The sequence below is a fragment of the Eutrigla gurnardus genome (assembly GCF_963514095.1).
Source record: "Eutrigla gurnardus genome assembly, chromosome: 14".
NCBI lineage: Eukaryota > Metazoa > Chordata > Actinopteri > Perciformes > Triglidae > Eutrigla > Eutrigla gurnardus.
In genome coordinates, this window is record NC_139937.1 from 8237403 (window position 1) to 8257072 (window position 19670).

General features: G+C 39.9%; 2 protein-coding genes across 7 annotated transcripts in view; one reads left to right on the top strand and one right to left on the bottom strand.

The window, feature by feature from the left end:
• LOC311023896 (tumor necrosis factor receptor superfamily member 11B-like) overlaps positions 1 to 19670 on the bottom strand; it is a 214375-nt gene that overhangs the window by 99979 nt on the left and 94726 nt on the right. The gene's annotated exons all lie outside the window — the stretch shown is intronic.
• Positions 1 to 19670, top strand: part of LOC311023892 (protein MTSS 1-like) — a 49117-nt gene that overhangs the window by 11177 nt on the left and 18270 nt on the right. For all 6 annotated transcript variants that reach the window (XR_014598250.1, XR_014598251.1, XR_014598252.1 and 3 more), the window contains exon 4: positions 19321 to 19405. Coding sequence is in view for 1 of the 6 variants with exons in the window: in XM_084026000.1 (XP_083882126.1) it covers positions 19321 to 19405 (85 nt within the window). In the remaining 5 variants the exon portion in view is untranslated. The remainder of the gene's footprint in view (positions 1 to 19320; positions 19406 to 19670) is intronic.

A 19670-nucleotide genomic window follows, 5' to 3' on the forward strand; every position in this document is an offset into this window, starting at 1 on the left:
GTTGTTTGTGTTTATAACTAATTTGTGAAAACCAGATGTATTCATAAAGATGAACAGAGGATACATCCTGCAAACTTGGGATACTGGGCCAGCTTTTGGATTACATGGACCAGGTTAAAAATGACAGAATAGTCGGGGATAGAAAATAAACGAGGGTTAAGAAGCAAGGATTGATTTGTAGTACAAAAATGATTCTCAAGAATTGTAAAGTCCAGCTTAATAGTTTACAGCCTGGCATTCAATAACTGGAATGCCAAGAGTAGTTTGATTAAAAGAAAGACTTGAGTTTCCCCACAAGACCTTCTTTTTCACTATTGTATTCAACAATTCAGAGTCTAATGGAGCTGACATTGAATATATACAGCAAATATGTATTTATTTATTTATTTATTTTGTATTTAGTTTTAAATGTGCACATTCACAGCCAAAACCACCTGTTTTTGCTTTGTTCTGCTCTATTGGGGTCTGTTCAGATTTGGACTCAGTGTACAACAGGTTCACTTTGCCTTGTTCTCTCAGTCTGATAAAGTACTTTGGAGTGTGCTTTGGCATCTCCCCAGTGCCTCTCATTTCGACTTGTTTACCAGCTGTGTTTTAAACGGCTACATCGTTTTTTTTCTTTCTATGTTACCTGAGAAATACTTTTTCAGTTTTTTTTTCTTAGAATGTCAGGGTTTATTGTTACTTTTTCAACCCTTCAAATTAAGCTGCCCATGTCCCGATCATCATCATATATCCTATTCCTGTCTAAATTTATTCATCAGTTTTCTGTCTTCCTCTTTTGTTTTTGTAACTTTGTGTATTTCAACTGTAGGTTATGAGTATCGACAGCTTAGCGTTGGCAAAATTACCTTTTTTTCAGAATGGTCTAAAACACTTGTTGTCTGGCTTTTCTGAAGCAAGTTTCTCAAGAAGTGACCTGATCACACTTTCAACACCGGTTAATCATTTAAGCTAGTTCACAATGTCAGCTCCAAGCCCTGAATAATGTTTGTGCTGTAGAGGTGAGAAAAACAACATTAGCACACAAACCAAAATATCACCTTAAAAACGAAATGTAATTGTAAAGCATTCTTGACGGAATAAAAAGGGCTGAGAAGAGATCTTTTTGGAAAGAGAGATCGATTTTAGTGTTTGTATGCGTAGTGTTTTATGTCACTGTGTCATATCAACAACAGCCTTTTCCAAAAATGTTTAACAAACACCTTTCTTTATCCATGACAGGAACTTGTTGAATTTTTAGACTTAACATGGTAAGAGTTGTCTTGCCTGCAGCAATTCTTGTGACAGAAGATTAGGCCACATCGTCAAGTCTCTTTAAATTTGGTTTGTTCGCTGTCTTCACACAGATCCTCTCACTCAATAACTGAGGAACTGAATTCAAGAATACATTCCTTTTGGGTCTCTCATTTTATCCTTGTTAATCTGTCACACTTTCTACCATCTACTTTTGCCACTTTTTGCAGCCCTTTCTTCTCTTTCTTGTTATGGATGGCCTTTCTTTTTACCTTGTGTACTCTGTTCTATCTATTATCCAACCATGAACCTGTCCATAGAGGCGAAACAGACAAACAGACAGTGTTGCTTCTGCCTCAAAGCGGTGTGCCATTGTTTGCTCTTATAGGTAGAATGGCTCTATTAGATTCAAACTCATGTGATTAAACACTTTTTGGGTGTTATTTGATAGTCAGATATCAAGTCCAGGGGATTTACAAAAAAGCTGTGTTACCAAGAAGTGTCTGTGAATTTGCTGAAAGTGAAAATGTGATGCTTCAAGCATTGGAATAGGGGATCTTTAGTTATCTCACAATTCAATTAGCTTTCAGATGACGGTGCTATGATTTGATCACGCAACTATTCTTGCCCCTGACACGCATAGCCATCCTGCATAGGGCTCCATTCTAAAATGGAAACATTGAAGTACTTAAAATGTAGTTAAAGACACACTTTTAGCATTTGTAGGAATCGGTTCATCTTCATTTTGGTTAAACTAATCCAGTTAAATGAGCAGCATGGCTCACATAGAGTCAATAATTCCCTTACCTCATTATCATCTCCCTCAAAATGTGAATTCACTGTGGATCCTATTGAATTTTGTGAAGAGAGATGGATAAAGAGAGAGCAGACACTGAAGCAGAAGAGAAGGGAAATAATAATCCTTTCTCTTGTTTCGTCATTTTCCATGTAGATCCTCTTCCCCCTGTTATATCAAATTATACTTTCATCATAGTTTCCTTCTGCTTATAATAGGTTTGTGTATGTGTCTGTTTCTGCATGCCTGTGTGTATGCAGTTTTTTTAACGTGTGTGTGTGTTTCTGTGTTCAATGCTACCTCTTTGTGGTATTCCATTCACCAAGTGAGTGTGAGAGTGACTGAGTGGGTGAGTAGTGAGATTTCTTTTTTCGAGTCAGCCATGGTGAAACAGCTGATTGCAACCAGGCTTCACAGTGAGATGAGGTCAGACCAGACAAGCAGAGCAGATGTTAAAAATAATATGGTAATGTAATTTTGACCGTTTCCAAGATGTGCATATAGTTGGACAAGAAACAGACAATTATATAAAAGTATATTCTGAAGGGCTGTTAACTTCTATTAAGTCGAAGTTCATTATGACCGACCTAAGGTTACTAGACATCCCTTTTATGTAGAGTGAGTATTTACCTGTTTGAGACATAATTAGATGGCTTGTTTGAGGCTTCCATTGACCCGTCTTTAAATCTCAGAGACGTTGAAAACCATGGTCATGTTTATTGTATGTTCAAAAAAACTGCATTCACGTACACGCAACAACAGATTTCTCACACCACCCATAGCATAATATTTTGTTCACAGTTATAAAAATAACCAAAGCTGTGTCGCATGTTGGTTGGCAGCTGCCAGGACACTGTCTGAGCATGTAGAGTGAGTATTTGTGTGTGTTCATATACAGTATGTTAGTATGTCACAGTGTGTCGACTGTGTGTGCGTGCGTGCGTGTGTGTGTGCGTGCGTGCGTGTGTGTGTGCGTGCATGCGTGTGTGTGCCTGTTTATAGTTTATTAATCCCAGGGGCTCTGTCAGCAGCTCTAGTGTTGAGTCTGTTTGGACACGTCTGGCTCTGCAGAAATGACATAGACACCTGCCACAGAGCCAGCATGTAGAAGCCTGTTAGATCTAGACCTAAAAAGGTTAATGTGTTGTACAAACATGTTTAATTGCTTGAATCCTCTAGTCACCTATCCAGTTATTGAGATTGTTTTGAGCAAGGATAATGAATGAATCATCATCAGTTGAATGCTGCCCATGGTTGTAATTATTGCAGTCATGTTTTCATCTAATCGTAAAGCAAGGAATCCCTGTCTCTCTGTGTGGTCTCCACTTATTTCAAGAACCACTCATCCAATCTACTTCACACTTGATGGGTTTTTTGCTGAGGCCCACGTGGAGTGCTTTATTAAAATTGGTGCTATTCGGATATTTCTGTGTTATAAAACTTTGAATCCATTGGGGAATAGGGCCCTGTGTATTAGCGGTAGCATAGCTTCAGGGCTCTGTGGATTGAGCATGTTAGCGAGGCTTTACAGCCTGCAGCTCACTGACTGCAGTTCACTTTTCCTGCTGGATGTCAGATAAACTATTGTTCCAACAAAATCTTCTTCACTTTTCCACAGCACATCCGGGAGCGGGAGCCAAATCATTATCTTATCGGGTTTTCTTCTTTGTTACCCTGGTGTCTGTCCCTGTGTGACTGCACCTATTTTTAATTTGTATTTATTACAGGAAGACTATCTCACTGCTTTATTGGTGAAAAACAAAATATCAACATACATAAACATCACTATTATGTTGACTGGAAGCAGCCCAGTATGTCAGCGTAAGATGCAGTATTTATAAAAATGTAATGATTTGTCTCTCAGTAGATGTGGAGAGGCAGAGGATGGGGGTTATGGAATTGAGATGCTCAAGGTGTGTTGTACTTGGTCTGATGCTAAATCACAGATAAAAATCTCCAGTAAATTAGCTTTTTTTCTCACAATGAACGAATAATCGTGAATACTGGGAATAGTTGTGTTTTTTTTATGAAAGTAATCAATCCTGTAAAAATAATCCAGTGTTTACTATACCGGTACACATGTTCAATTACCCTTGCCAAGTTTTCTCATTACTCCATTTTTTCCAGCTTGCTTCTAGTTGTGACAAAGTAAGCTGTTCTACATCTTTCTGACCTCTATACACTGCCTAGCTTCAGCCCATTGTATAACATCTCCCATTAACATCAATGCCGCCCCTCCTTATGGAATAGCTTAGTTCCACTGAGGCCCTTGTGTGCCTACAAGGAGTTCAGCCCCTGAAAATAACTTCCAATTTAGGTGCGTACCGTATGTTCTTCAATTTGAACTGCAGTGTATTATTTGTACATTTTGAAATAACATATCTCTGAAACAGAAAAAAGGGTAAATGAAAACTCACAGACAACAGATGCATATTGTAAAATAGTTGCCCACGCTGTGTTGCTGTGTTTAGCAGATATCCAGGGTAAGTTGGGCTGTACAGCCCAGATGTCTGTGAAGATTTACCTACCATTTCAGTCATCTGGTCATTCACTTGGTAACTCTGCTAATTCACTTGGTGCCTCTGCTAATGCAGGGTAGAAGCTGTTATCTGTTATCTATGCCTCTTACTATTACAGGCATAGATAACATTCACGTATTATCACTCTTTTTAAGTTTTTAGTCTCGGTAAGTGATACTTTGACGATTATAAGTGGAAGTGTTGGTAATTAGTGTATACATAAACTAGATACTGTAGATCTCTGTAATCTAATCTTTGAGTCTGAATGAGTCAGAGAGAAGTGAGAAATAGTGTGTTTGATTGTGTGTGTGTGTGTGTGTGTGTGTGTGTGTGTGTGTGTGTGTGTGTGTGTGTGTGTGTGTGTGTGTGTGTGTGTGTGTGTGTGTGTGTGTGTGTGTGTGTGTGTGTGTGTGTGTGTGTGTGTGTGTGTGTGTGTGTGTGTGTGTGTGTGTGTGTGTGTGTTACACATGCTACACGTATTCTTGTCTCTGAGTGTGTACATATGCATGCCCTGTTTCTCAATGAGGCCTCTGTTCCTGCCCTCTCATCCCCTTTTACTGAGTGACGCTGGGCCATATAATTACTGTGAAGTAGAACACATCCAGTCTGTTATAGTTAAAGTAAAGAAATTCAGGTTTCATCGTGACCCTTTCCTTTTGAGCTGCTCACAGTAACGCTTGATAATCCAGCAAGTTTTACGTGCATGCAGACGTACTTTTACTTGAGAGGCTCCACGACAGAAGCAACAATCTCTGTTGAACTGTTACGGACACACTGGCTTTCTAAAACAAACTTGGCATACACTAAACTCAAGACTTTTGTGGAGCAGTTTTCAGTCAAAGTCTGTTTGTATTTTGCTCATTTCTCTAAGCAGGCTTTGTGTGCTCTGCCATGGACAGACCCCCATACAACTCCACGAAAAGAAAAAAAATCAGTCCCTTTCCTCTTTGGCCCTCTCAGTTCGTGGCTTGGCCTCTGTTACAGAGCAGCTTTAGATCCTGAACTAACCCAATGTCTCAATGCCCTCTCTGACAGGGCTCTGTCCTCTTTTCCCAGTTTAAGTCCAAGACCAGCCTGGCCTAGTACATTTCCTGTCCTCTGCCCAGCTCAGACCTAGATCCCATCCCCTGGACGAGCTTGTTACCTCTCAATCCACCCTCTGTTCCTTTCTGTTCACCCAAACCCCATCCTGGGAATCTTACAGATCACTGGAACCATCAATTAAATTAGTTAATGGGTCATAAACACAGACTCGCGTATAGACTCACAGACTTATTCAAGCTTGTAGAACCTTGTGTGCACAAGCACACATATAGAGCATAAGTAGGAACCCAATAATCTGGCTAAACTGCATTTTTGTAGCCCTCTCAAATTCATCAGTCTGATTTTGTGCTCGTCTTTCCTTCTGCTGTTTTAGCAGAATTTAAGCACCAATTTATAGGCCAAAAAGCTTTATGTCACATTTGATGGTAGACCATAAAACACAATAGCAGAGAAAATATAAGGAAGTGTCTTTGAAAAATCTAGCTGCAAACATCTGCTTAAATACCAACATCTGTCCACTGACATTGCAAACTCAGAGTTGGGCTCCAAAATGCCCTTGTCATTTAATTAAGCAAAAAAAATGTGTGTTTGTATGTGTGAAACAAAAAGGGCATTCTCTCTCTAGGAGAGAGAGAGGGGATGAACATGTTTTTGAGACACAGTGTAGGCCAAACACCTTTTGAGTTTCCCCAGAAAGCAATCAGAGAATCCACTTTACACTTGACTGTGCGTGCCTTCATTGTATGGCCACACAAGTGTTTGTGGATTTTAGCACTGTTTGCTCTCTGTTTTTGTTTGAACATGAACCCGGTTAGACCAGTGAGCTTTGGATTTGGAACATCTGACATGTGTGCAAAGCCAAATTCATACAGCATTTCTTTGGCAAAAGAACTTCAAAGTAATTCCTTTTTTTTTTGTCTTTTGTATTTTTCGAATGTATGTTGTTGTTTTTTTCCTTTGTAGTTAAATGATATAAATTTGGGGTGCAATCTGGCAAAACTTGTAACGTTATATAAAAGCACAGCAACAAAAGGATTAAAAGATGAGGTGCTTTGATAGGCCTTTATTAAGCAAGTTGCCAAATTGATACTCCTTTTTGGTGGGAAAAAAACACATTGGCGGACTTGTTTATATTTGGTTTGAGGAAGCCTTGGCGTCAGTTGTCTCGAGGGATTTGACCTCAATATATTGGAATACTTGTGAAACCTGACATTGGTGGCCTGCTTAAAAATGTCCTGCCATTGTCCATGACAAAGAAAACACTCAACAAAAACAACAGACAATTGTGTTGTATTTTTTACATGTATTATGGCCATTACTGTTTGATCTCCATTGTTGGTATTTCCTAAATATTCACCACTTATATGAAGTGATATTTAATCCCTGGGCTGATAACATCTTGTCTGTCTGTCTGTGTGTGTCTGTGTGTGTTCCTGAAATTGAAGACAGTCTGGACGAGTTTCCTCCAAACACACAAGTGTTCTAAGTGTGTGCATGTAATTTCATCTGTCTGCTGACTGCGTGTGTATACTAATTTGTCTACCTAAAAGCACGGGCCTACGTGCGTCTTTTTGTGTCTACCTCACAAGTGTATGTGTTGTGACTGTGCGTGCTAATTTTAGGTTTCTATCTCTGTAAAAGTAAACATCGAACACATTAACACATGACCACATCCCAGCAGACAGGCTGTGACCCAACACAGTCAGCTTTTGTTCTATACCTCCATGCATGCACTTACAGACTCACTGCATTTCATAGCTTACACTCCAAGAAGCAGTGCTCTGCCTTCCCAAGGCCTTGGTTAGAGACCAAATACTGTCTTGGCTCAGAGGATTAATCCGGTCTAACTTTGTGTCTTGAAGGTTTACCTCTAAATGCATTGATTTTTATGTTGAAGAAGACTTTGGAAGCCTGCTGACGTAACTTGTTTCCCGTTCCCCTTGTCAAAAGTACCTGTTTACTTTCCCAAGAAGCAAAGACATTAAAGGTTGCCTGTCTGCTTTCCTCTGTTCCCTTCCTATCTCTCCATAGTCTCCCCCACTTTCTCACCTTGTTTTTGTTCTCATTTTGTTTCCTCTCCCGTCCTCCTCTCCTCTGTATCTTCACCCTCACCATCTGTCTGTGTCCAGGTTGTCAGGACCCGATGCATACACAGCCATTCTGTGACAACAACATCATCAGCAACATAGAGTGCCACAGCAACTAAAGTCAACTGATTTAATCAGTTTGGCCAATAATGGCATTCAATGCACTCCAGCTGTAAATGCACAACATACTTTAGCTTTTAGATTAGATGCTTAACATATTTTTTGATCAGAAAGTAATTCTCTCACACGTATGCACAGTGGGATACCATCCGTGCTTGTTGTGTGACTGGGCAGGAGAGCCATCTGCTGCATCATGACCATTAAGGTGAACTTGGACCAAGTGTTACCTCATTTAATCCTTCTCAGTCACTGGAAAAACTTTATTCTGTTAGAATAATCTAAGGTGACCTCATACTGTGCATAAATTCTAATTAATATTTCAGTAATAATTTTAAGCTAAAGGGTTTTTAAAACATTTCGGAATAATGATTGTGATGAAAGTGCTGAACAAGCATGTTGCCTGGCGTCCTTTAAATAGATCTAATATGTGTGAGTTTATCATTGAATGTGTGAGATAATACAGCCATTGTTTTGGTTGATAGATAGATAAGTAATGATTATGTTCTGTCCATTCAAGTTAGTCAGTCAGAGGTTTGACTCAGTTAGCTTTCAGTGTCTGGATTGTTCCCTATCATCCCATAGACACTCCATAAAACACTCTGAATGAATGATGTGTTTGTGTGAAGAGTGCGGCCTTATGTGTGTGTGTGCGCACGGGCGGGCGGATGGATGTGGGGCGACAGAGTGGAGGGTGGAGAATGTCCCTAACTATTTGACAGTATAGAGGGCACTTAGACATACTCAAGTGCACACACACACACACACACACACACACACACACACACACACACACACACACACACACACACACACATACTGTATATATGCCATATATGCATGCAAAGGCTCAGACACACACATGGTAGATGTAATCTGGTGGTCATTATTGCAAACAAGGCAGTGTTGTGTTGTACTGACAAACAGTTCAGTCTCTCAAGTGTGTGTCTGGTTTAAATTATCACCAGTATCTCCCAGACTCAAGGCCTCCCAGTCTTTCTCCCTACAGCGAAAGGAAAGGTCACAGGCACATTCACGTACACATTTGGTACCCTGTTTGCTAAGTGGCAAGTTGCTTTCATGTGTCTGTTAATTATACCTCAGACTGCTGTATTGTTTCTAATAACAAGTATAGTGTGTTTAGGGATGCATTTCCCCTGAACAACCAAAGGTTCATCGTTTTATTACACTTTTGAAAGTCACTTTCATTAAATATCGTCTTCATTGCTGAAGGTCTAATTTTGATGTTTCCTCTTAATTGCTTTGATGTCAATTTTAATTTTGGGCCTTAAACTGCAGTAGGAAGGTTCAACCATCCACTAATCCAATAATTGTCGCTAAGATTATTATATCTTGACTTATTGAGTGATGATCCGTATTTCTTTTGTTTCTATCGTTTATCATTTCTCCCTGTTCCCAACAACAGCTGTTCATAATAGCATTAACATGGATAGAAGGTGTTGTCATGGAGTGTCTGCACGGCCAAAGCGATGTTACACAGCCAGACACGGCCCTTCGCCGGGCTTCTGTGCAGCAGGTTTCCACCTGTCCATGCACATCAAACATTTTGCATTCATATCCTTGTATCCTCATATTTTTTAAGGTTATATTTGGTTCAGACCTACGTAGGTGATATTTGGACCTAAAACCTGTCTGCAATTTAGTAAGGCAGTAATGTAATAATGCAGGCATGATGTACGTGACTCAGACCCCATGACTCAGGCTTCACTTTGTTCAGTTGTTCCAGTGGAAATATGATACCCTGTCCTCTTCACTGCAAATGATTAACAACGACATCTGACTTTTTGCGAGTTCTGACCATATGCTGATGTAATGCTGGTCTGTACTGACCAAACAGTGTCTCATTTGTCCAGTGCATTTAGAAATATGTGATTATAAATGTGGCTTTTAAATTTATTGGGGTCCGTGGTTTCATTGTTTTAAATTGCAGTTATCATAGCTACTCCTTCTCAGTTCTGCAAAGACCCCATAATGATGGCAATACTCTAACCAAAAAGCAATGCATTCAGTTCATTGGTAGAGGTCCTAGTAAATCCTTTCTGTCTGTCTGTCTGTGGAATGTGTGTCAGACCAGAAAGGAAGATTAGAGAGAAAGTGGGGCACCCAAGAAAAGAGCTGGGCTCTGGCATAATCTATTCTCTCTCTTGTTCTCTTTCTTTCTCTGTTTCTCTCTGGTCATCTTAAGCTTAAACCCTCTTGTACTGTTATATTGTGTGCAGCAGACTTTTAAATGCTGTTGAGCTGTTACATGCTGCGTACAATAGTATGCTGGCACTGGCTATCAGTAAATTAAGCACCATATTGCCAGTTCTATTACAACAACTGATTAATTGTTCTCACATCATCTGATTTCTTGAATGCTGATCAAGCAGAAATGCAATGCCACCTGTGTTGATTCATGTTGTCTCAAAGTCCACTGGCCTTGGATTTAGCATAACATCAAAAACCTGTGTATTTGTATCTGTGCATGCCACAGCGCGTGCATTTTGCCTAAATACACATTGTCCATAATTCCACTTAAGATCCAATAACTAACTGTGTCCCTCAACATGCAGCTCTGAAGACCTAGCGGTAATCAGATGTTAACTGCTACTGTATATGGAAAATATCGAGATAATAGGGACCGTGCAGGGTTTTTATTATTAAGATGAGTGATGTTTGACATTTAATATGTTGTTGCAAGTATTTTTTTCACATTTCTCACTCAGTCAGTAGAAATGGGATTTGCAAGGATGTGCCAAAATGCATTTCCATCATGTACTTTCCCATGGGATATTCTCTGCTTCACTTGGAGCATTTATTTCTGTCCTCACTTTGACCGTTCATTGAACTGGCCAACTGCTTACGGACTGGATTAACTCAGGCACCGTGTTAACATTATGGTACTATTGACAGAGACCAGGGGTGGGAACAGAGGACTAAGCCAATGCATAAAGAAAGCAGAAAGAGAGAAAACAAATCTAAACTGAACCCAGAAAGATTGGAGTATACAATAGAGAACAACTAGACCAGAGAGAGAACAGCTTCAAAGACGAAATCAAAGGAATACAGTAGAATAAGGAGAGAGGGGGGGATGAAATTCCTCCATGACCTACATTTGCATTGTGATCTGCAGCTGAGGCCACATGTGCAGTTATGACATAGCACTGTAAAAGTACAGTAAGTCAGCAGCATAAATTACCATATATCAAGTCTGCCTGGAGACGGTTTGTTATCTTAGGATTTCTGTCCAGGGACCACCCTGGTACTTTTCTTGTGTACTCATTCTCAATCATTTCTATTACTCTCTCCTGTTGGGCAGCATGTGAGATCCCACTACCATAGAGTACTCCTCTGCTTAACAATTTGTCTCCATGCAGAAGTGCCATACTGTTTACTTTCCCTGGCAAGGATATTTACTTCATGCCATTCGATGAAAGTCTGAAGACTCACACTGTAGACACCAGCAGACCTCCGACATCTTCAATGGAGATGCTTTGTAATGCCTGGGCTGAAGTCATCCTCATTTAGTTCTTACCTCAATTAATGAAATAATGCTTTAAGTCTTAACAGCCATACTTTATCCAAACATTTACTTTTTGAATCTACTTTTATTAAACAGACACTACCTAAGGTGTTTGGCAACCATTATAGAATAGCAGCAGTGCAATAATAGACACCAATGCATTGGAAAGATACATTCTTCATAAGCATCTGTATGTAAGAATTGGCACCCCAAAATATGCTAGATGTATTACCCATGTCATTGTTCCAGTGAGAGATCTCTGATGCATCATTTTGAAAGTTTTAGTGATGATGTAGCCCACCGGGCAAATGGAAGTCACCTTTTCTCTGTCAATATGGACTGAATATTCAGCAGCGGATGTGTAAACTGACTCACGCAGCGCACCACAGTGTGACAGGAAAAAGGATGGTGACATTTTGTAGAAGAGATTTCTTCTAAACCTAATTGGTTCCCATCCATTGCTTTAGTATCTATTCATACCACAGTGCTTTCAGACAGACAGAGTGAAAGAGGAGGAGAATAACAGAAAAGGGATCTAGAGAAACAGTAGCTCGGTAAGCATCCAAATGGCAAAGACGGAGGCACACAGAGCAATAGGTGCACTTGTCAGCTATCTTTTCTTGTTTATCCGCGACCTCAAGACCTCATTAGCATTCACACGGCAGAAGTACACAGACCTACATAAATACTGGCACACTCAAATTACTCCTCTATATCATCTATATTCTCTCTTTGCCTTTATTTGAACTAAAAATCGACATACAGTGTATATACATGTTTCCCCTTGTTTTTCGTTTCTTCACATTTTTCTCGATTTTGCAGTCAGCATTATGTCAACACAAATATTTTGTATTTGTGTTTGGTGTAATGTTGTACACCATTCATCATTATGAAGGCTTTAACCATTACTAATCTCTAAGGTTTCTTTAAAAGTGCCACATTTCTAAATAATCTCTTTATACATCACTCATTTGTCCCTGTAATGAATCTTTACGCTTCTCGTACTTTCCGCACCGATTGGGAGATGACAGAATAGAGTGGAGGAGTGCAGGCAGGTGGTGAGAAGCGAGGAAGAGAGATGTGAGTTGCAAGATGGAGGAAGGAAGGGATGAGAATAGTGTTGTAAATTGGGAGGGCAAGCAGAGAGAAAAAGAAAGAAAAAACGAGATCAGAGCAGAAATGGAGGGAAAAATAGAAGCACATGAGGAGAGAGGAGGGGAGTAACAGCCTTCAGGAGCAGAGAGCAATGTGAAGGAGACAAGGGTAAGGCCGGGGAGTCTCATGCATTACTATTCAGGGTGCATTTCACTGCAATGCAGTGGCACACTGACACACATTAACAACTACAGTTTACAATTAGTCTCTATTGGTTGTTTTGAACAATGCGGATTTTGAATATCCTCGTAGAATAAATTGCAGTCAGTGTTATAACCTTGTTGGCCCATAACCAGTGTTGATATATGTTGTCACTAAGCTACAGAGCCGTCATGCAAATGAAAATATTGTTATACTTTACCAGTGCTGATGTTACAGATTCAGTACTGGTTCTTTTGATGTCATTCTTTTTGCCATCATGGTTAATGTCAGCACATTTTAACCAATGTGAATGTTTTAGTTTCTGCTTCACACTGGTGTTTATACTTTATCTAATTTCCCACACAAAGTAAATTGTGCTATTACCATACAAAGCTATAACCTGTCACAAGAGGTTCCTAAAGAGTACAAAGTTAAATCAGTGGATACAGCATTAATTAATTAATGATATATAATAATCATTTCTTATTACACAGCTTTATCACCTATCAACCAAACTATGTCTCAATACAGGTAAACCTTTTTTCCAATTGTACACTTACATAATTTTTACAGTATCTTAACATAGTCCTCATCAATTTACTGTTTTCTTCTCAACACCTGTGCTCTCTTCTTTTTCCTTCTCCTGTCTTTGGATGACAGCTGTTGGGAGACGTAGTCAGACAGTCCAGAGTTTTTGTGTGTCAGCAGTGGCCACACTGTAGCGTGTGTGTGTGTGTGTGTGTGTGTGTGTGTGTGTGTGTGTGTGTGTGTGTGTGTGTGTGTGTGTGTGTGTGTGTGTGTGTGTGTGTGTGTGTGTGTGTGTGTGTGTGTGTGTGTGTGTGTGTGTGTGTGTGTGTGTGTGTGTGTGTGTGTGTGTGTGTGTGTGTGTGTGTTCTTGCCCACACATTTGCATGTGTTGGTGCCCATTGAGGCGAGACTTGCTGACTGTCGAGTGTATGTGTGTGGGTAGACAGGGCAAGCTGACTTTCTGTCAGCAGCTATTGATGAATGAAGAGGAGAGCTTCATTCCCAAGGCCAACTATTAGAGCAGACTATAATAAGCCCTTGACTTTGGACGCCATGCAGATTCTTAGCCCCACATATCTCCTTCATAGTAGTACAATCACCCACTTAGTTTGTCGTTTATTGAAAAATGCAATAGTAAACTACGTACAGTAAACTACCTGACTGACAAGGGCAGCAATAAACATCGATGAATGAAATTCTAGCCTGTGTGTTATTTGGGTGGCTCCATCTGGACATGCCAACTCCTCAGCTAAGTGTGCGTGGTATGTTTTCCAAGACGTCATACATGAGCAGTCTGAGAAAGATCGGAACCCTCAATCATTTTACACAGAGTAGCACATTGAATTGGTTTTGATTCTGTTGGCAGGCACCTAAAATAGTATGAATTTTTAATTTGACGTAATTCTATGTTTCTCTTGCACTTTTCCAGTCAAGACTGTCATTGTAATAGTTGCCGTGGTCTGACAAGAAATACAGGCAACTGAAAACAATATTGTGTAATCAGCAGTGTAAATTGTTGACAATGAAATCTTGGTATTTTAATATTACTGCTACTTAGCATGAAGCCATGCAAATGTACATCAACATTTTGAAATAATGTCACCGCTCATTTTTTGGTGTGAATCCCCCTAGCTGTGTTCGATTGGAGGCCAGCTAAATGAAAAGATGCGTTCTTAAATTTAAACGGCTTAGTGTGGATGTAGCTTTGGTGTTTTCTCCAGCCCTCTAATTAGCTAGTGAACAGATCTCCTTACCTCTGTCCAGCTGGGTGAGCGTCTGCATGCGTGTGTCTGTATCCAGCTGTATGGTCCCACTCTCTTATCAGTGTAACCACTGGCCCGTAGTTAACAGAGACCATCTGGTGCCCTACAGAGTTGGTTTTGGCCAGAAAGCCTCTCTGATCTTCATGTCTAAACTACCCTTGCCAATTCACCCTCTCTTTCTCCATTTCCCTTCTCCCCTTTTGCCCTGAAGTGTTTTGTTCCCTTTTCTGTCCTTTTTATATGATTATTTACTGTAGACATTTAACTTTTCTGACCATTCCCTCCCTTCTTTCCACTCTCCTCCTACCTCAATCACTCATGTTTCTCTCTTCATATCAGCTTTCCCTCCATCCTCTAATGACCGGCTGAGATCTGTGTCAAGATGCAGAGTGGCTCAGTGTGTTTCACACTTTCTTCTGTGTGTGTGTACCAGAAATGAACTATGGATCATATTGAGGAAAAGCAAACCACAGGATTTATACATTAGTATCCTTTTTGAACTATGTATTTTTGCATAGAACATACAAATATGGCAGGTTAAAAGAAAATATCTTAGTTGTAATAACAACAGTCAGGCATTTCAGACTGCATAGTTTGTAGTTTGGGTCACATACAGAGGGAAATACCATTAAATTGATAGCTGGAATTCTCAATTTGGAGTTAATTGCAAGACTAGTGGAAAAAAATAATGTCCACACTCACAGGATGTCTATATTATAGAACTATACAGGCTACGCATCATAATGAGAGCTATTAATAAATGCACATTTCTGATACGTTTCCAATACATTAATACATGAAGCCTTTAATCCACTGTCCTTTGGAAGTCCCCTTTCTACTTTCTTACAAAATGCTAAATGCACACAGACACACACACTCTTTGTCAGCATAGTGTGACATTCCAAGGAACAGTCTGGAATGAGGTCGGGGACAGAGACAGACTTGGCAGCTCAACATCAAACTGCAATACCCTCACTCTCTCACACACACACTGACAGAAAACTATCATCTCTGTCACAAATATCCCTATAAAACATTGAGACACTAGTTCCCATAGAAAGCTGAAGGATCACTGCCCGAGACACACATCTTTAATAGGGATATATGAGTAGTGGTTTCTCAGTACCACAGCCTGACAGACAATTAATAAACAGCTGCTAGACAAACCATTGACTTTATAGCCTGCTATATACTCCCTCTACTGTGGGACATCTTTGATTGGCTCGGCCTAGGACGGTTGGTGTTCTTTTTAAACACTAACCAAATGTTTTGTTCAAAGATACTAGTGCTGCCTACTTGCTCACTAGGTTTTAGCAAAGAAAGATATCCGTTTAGCATAATTCATACACAGATGCACCAAACAGTCAACGCTCATAGTGTAAGTGCATGTGTGTGTTTTTTGAATGGTGTGTTTGCGGAGCAGGGATAATTACAATCCTCCGAAACAACCATCTCACACGGCAGCTATTTCTACTGACAGCCAGATATGCTACCACACACACACACACACACACACAGAGCGGTATGGCTGCTCCGTGAAGCAATTGAAGCTTGGTTTTGTGTGTGTCACTGTGTGTGGTTGACAACTGGAGCTGCCAATGGAGCTATTTCTATCCAGGGGTCACCCGGAGCTAGACAGAGTAGACGATGTGTGTTATAGCCAAATTCATCTGGAGAGAAACAGACTTTCCACAAACAGGGCAAATTGGCCCTTGTATCCTCTTTGACCTTAAGACTTATTTTGACCACATGTGATGTATGAGCTTGTAATGGCTGCAATAGATATGGTTGAAATATTATTGCTAACAATTTCACTATAACAATATGGCAAAAATATGCTCAATCAAATACAAGAGTCGCATATTTTACATTGGATTATTAGACCATTGTACCATCAGAAAATGCAGAAAAAAATATTGAATTTGTCCTACAGGTCCCAAAAGGGTCCTAACATTGTAACACTATTGGAGCCGAAGTCAGAGTGTTGCAGGCACACACAATACACAGACATACTTGCATACACTGTTTCCATGGTAACTGGCAGCCATGGCAGAGGCCACACTGACTAGCTACCTGCTGTGAGAGGGCAAAACATAAGTCTGTCACATCAAATATGTGGTATTGCTGAATTATTTGTATTCAACAAAAGGTTTTTCTCATGATTATCATGGTGTAAACTGTTTAAGTTGCAACTAGTTTACCTGGACTTGCCCGTTTAGGCTCATGGCATGGGAGTTCTTTTGCCATATCCACGTCTTGAGAGAGACTTTCTTTTCAAATATGATCCTGTGAAAGGAAATGTGCCATTCAGTAGAACTCTATTCATATGGAAATGATGGTAGTGCAATAAAATGAGTTAAATCTTTCTATCACATCCGTAACAGCACATCTGTGTATACAGCCAAGAGCATAATTTGGTTCTCATATTTGCATGATATCAAGTCAAAGAGTGTGGCTTAGTCTTGGCATAAGAATAATCAACTGAAACCAAACTCTTCTTTGACTACACAGGCTAAAACTCTACAGTGCCCTTCGAATGAAAAACATTTGCCAGCACTAAATCCTACTTCTTTGGCTGTGTGGCCTCCTTGTGACACTCTGGCAGCTATCAGCCACACCCTCTAGAAAAACAAGCAGTCATAGTAAGGGTGAGATGGGCAGATGGATGGATAGGATGACTAAACAAGTCAATGCAGCAATGAGTGAGCATTATGGTGCTGTATAACAGAAAGGTCTTTTATGTCATGAAGTAGCCACACCCTCTGCAATAACAAGCATGCACAGTAAAAAGTGGATAAATGAATGGATAGAGGGAAAATGTCCAGGACATAATGGGCTCAGTGAGACTGACATTAAATGATGCATTTGTGAAAGGTATGAGAAAGTTGTAATTTGCCATCTAGAATCATTTAATTCTGTGTTGCTTTCATTTCTGCTTTGCCTTCTTTTTACCAAGCAATCGATAACACAGTGAGCTAATTGTAGTCTATTAGAACAGCAGGACAGACAAAGATTGTCTGGAAGTGACCAAGACTAACAACTACAGAGGTTGTTCCACTGGCTTAGTATTGGAGTAGAGACGAGGGTAGATATTTTGGCACGCTGATGAATTTGGTTCAGTCTAGCAGTCAGACACAGCTCAGTTGAAGAGACAGAAGCAGAGGAGATTCAACACAAAACTTGTCTTACTGCGATTCAACGACAATAAACAATTGATTCCCGGTATCCATGGAACTTGTTTCAATTTAGGCATATGTATGCACAAGAAAATATTTTGTCTAGTTAACATTTCTTCACACGTGATTCTGTGGAATTTAGAATTTCAGCAGTAATTCAGAACATATGCTCCAAACTTTGCGCCCATCTTTTCCCCACTCCAGCTCAGTCTAAGATACACGGTTCACATAGGGTCGCTTCAACAATCTCACAATAATAGTTGAAGGAAAGTCTTAAATACAGTGGGAGATGTCACACATATTTTCACAAATATGTTGTTTTTCTTAACTACTGTAATTTTGCTTGGCTGGCGCTATCTCAGTTTATTCTTTCCTCCTGTTCTGTGAGGATTTCCTGTTTAGAGGATATATTTTCTTTTGCACCACCCCAATCACCAGGAGTGATTGTTGTAGGCCAAATCAGCAGCCGTTTGCATCTGTTTTGTCCAGCCTCTGACATAGTAAAAGACAATTTAAGACAGTGTGTGTTTGTGTATTGTGGTGAGTGAGTGTGAGTGAGTGACCTCTCCATGTGTGTGTCTCTGCATGCAGCCAGGACTGTGCTGACAGCAGAATGGCTTGCTCTGTTGGAGGGGATTCACACTTCACATCAGATCATCGCAACCAAACTGTCTCTAACACACACACACACACACACACACTATGCACACTCAAACTGAGAGAGAATCTTTCTGCTTCTGGTACACAGAACAGAATGTTGCAAGGACTCACACAGGTTTATACAAGATCTCTGTGCCCCCACCATCTCTCTCTCTCTCTCTCTCACAGACACACACACACACACACACACACACATACACACACACACACACACACACACACACACACACACACACACACACACACACACACACACACACACACAGTAGTGCTTCAACCCCACAGAGATACAGACTAGTCATACTGAGAAGCCAGACAATAGTTCTGTCAATCAACGTCAAGTCCCTGCTTAACTGTAGTGCCTGAGGGCTTCCAGCGGACAGCTAGCTAGCCTGTGTGAAGGAAACTGACACTTGCCTCAAGCACATTTACAGGGCTCTAGCTGCAACTTCCCGGCCCTCCTCTTGACCTGAATATATAAGTGCAATTCATAACTCAGTGTTTCCCGCTGATTTCCACAGTGGAAAGAGGGGGGTCAGTGAGTTAAAAAAGTCAAGCCATCTCTTTTTATCCAGCAGCAAAGTCACTCTCAGTCTAGTATATGGTTAGTTAATTAACATTTTCTGACTTGTGTATACTTTAGTATACTTACCATACTGCTTTACATTCATAGCTTCAAGAAGTACCATGAATTGTTGTACATTTTCTGTTGCATTTTTTTTTACATTATAATAAATTACTACAGAATTTAAGTTTATGTATTTTAATATTCTGATGAGTGTATTTTTTTGTATTTTAGTGCTGTACTAAAGGGTTTTCACCAGTAATGTATAATATTTAGAGGTACTGCTAAATGATCCATCTGTAGCCTAAGAAATGGTAAGTTGACTCAAAATTGATCACTGTTTATTACAAATTTTCATTTAATGATCATTCAATTCAGACAATTAATACAAATACCATATTTAGTGTCTCAGTCAAATAGTGGATCATTCTGGATCTATTATTTTCACTTTCATGGAAATCTGTGTCATTAACTAAATAGTATTAATTTGTAATTTTGTGTCTTTCAGGTGGGACCAAAGACATTGGATCAGCATTGACCAGGATGTGTATGAGACATCGCAGCATAGAGGCTAAGCTGAAACAGTTCTCCATGTAAGCAACATTACATACTGTATCGGTGTGCTCTTTCTTTGTTTCTTCCTAACCACACTACTACTGATATTTACCCACATACAGGATCTGGAATTACTCTCTTGTGCAATTCTGCTGAACGATTGGCTGGGATCTTCATTATGTCCCATAAACCTCGCCTCTACACACACACTAAAACCCTTCCAACTTTCAAATGATGCAACATTTGCTTATAATGTCATTTTTGAGTTTTGACAAAAAATTGTTAGCAGCTTTTCAAATTTTC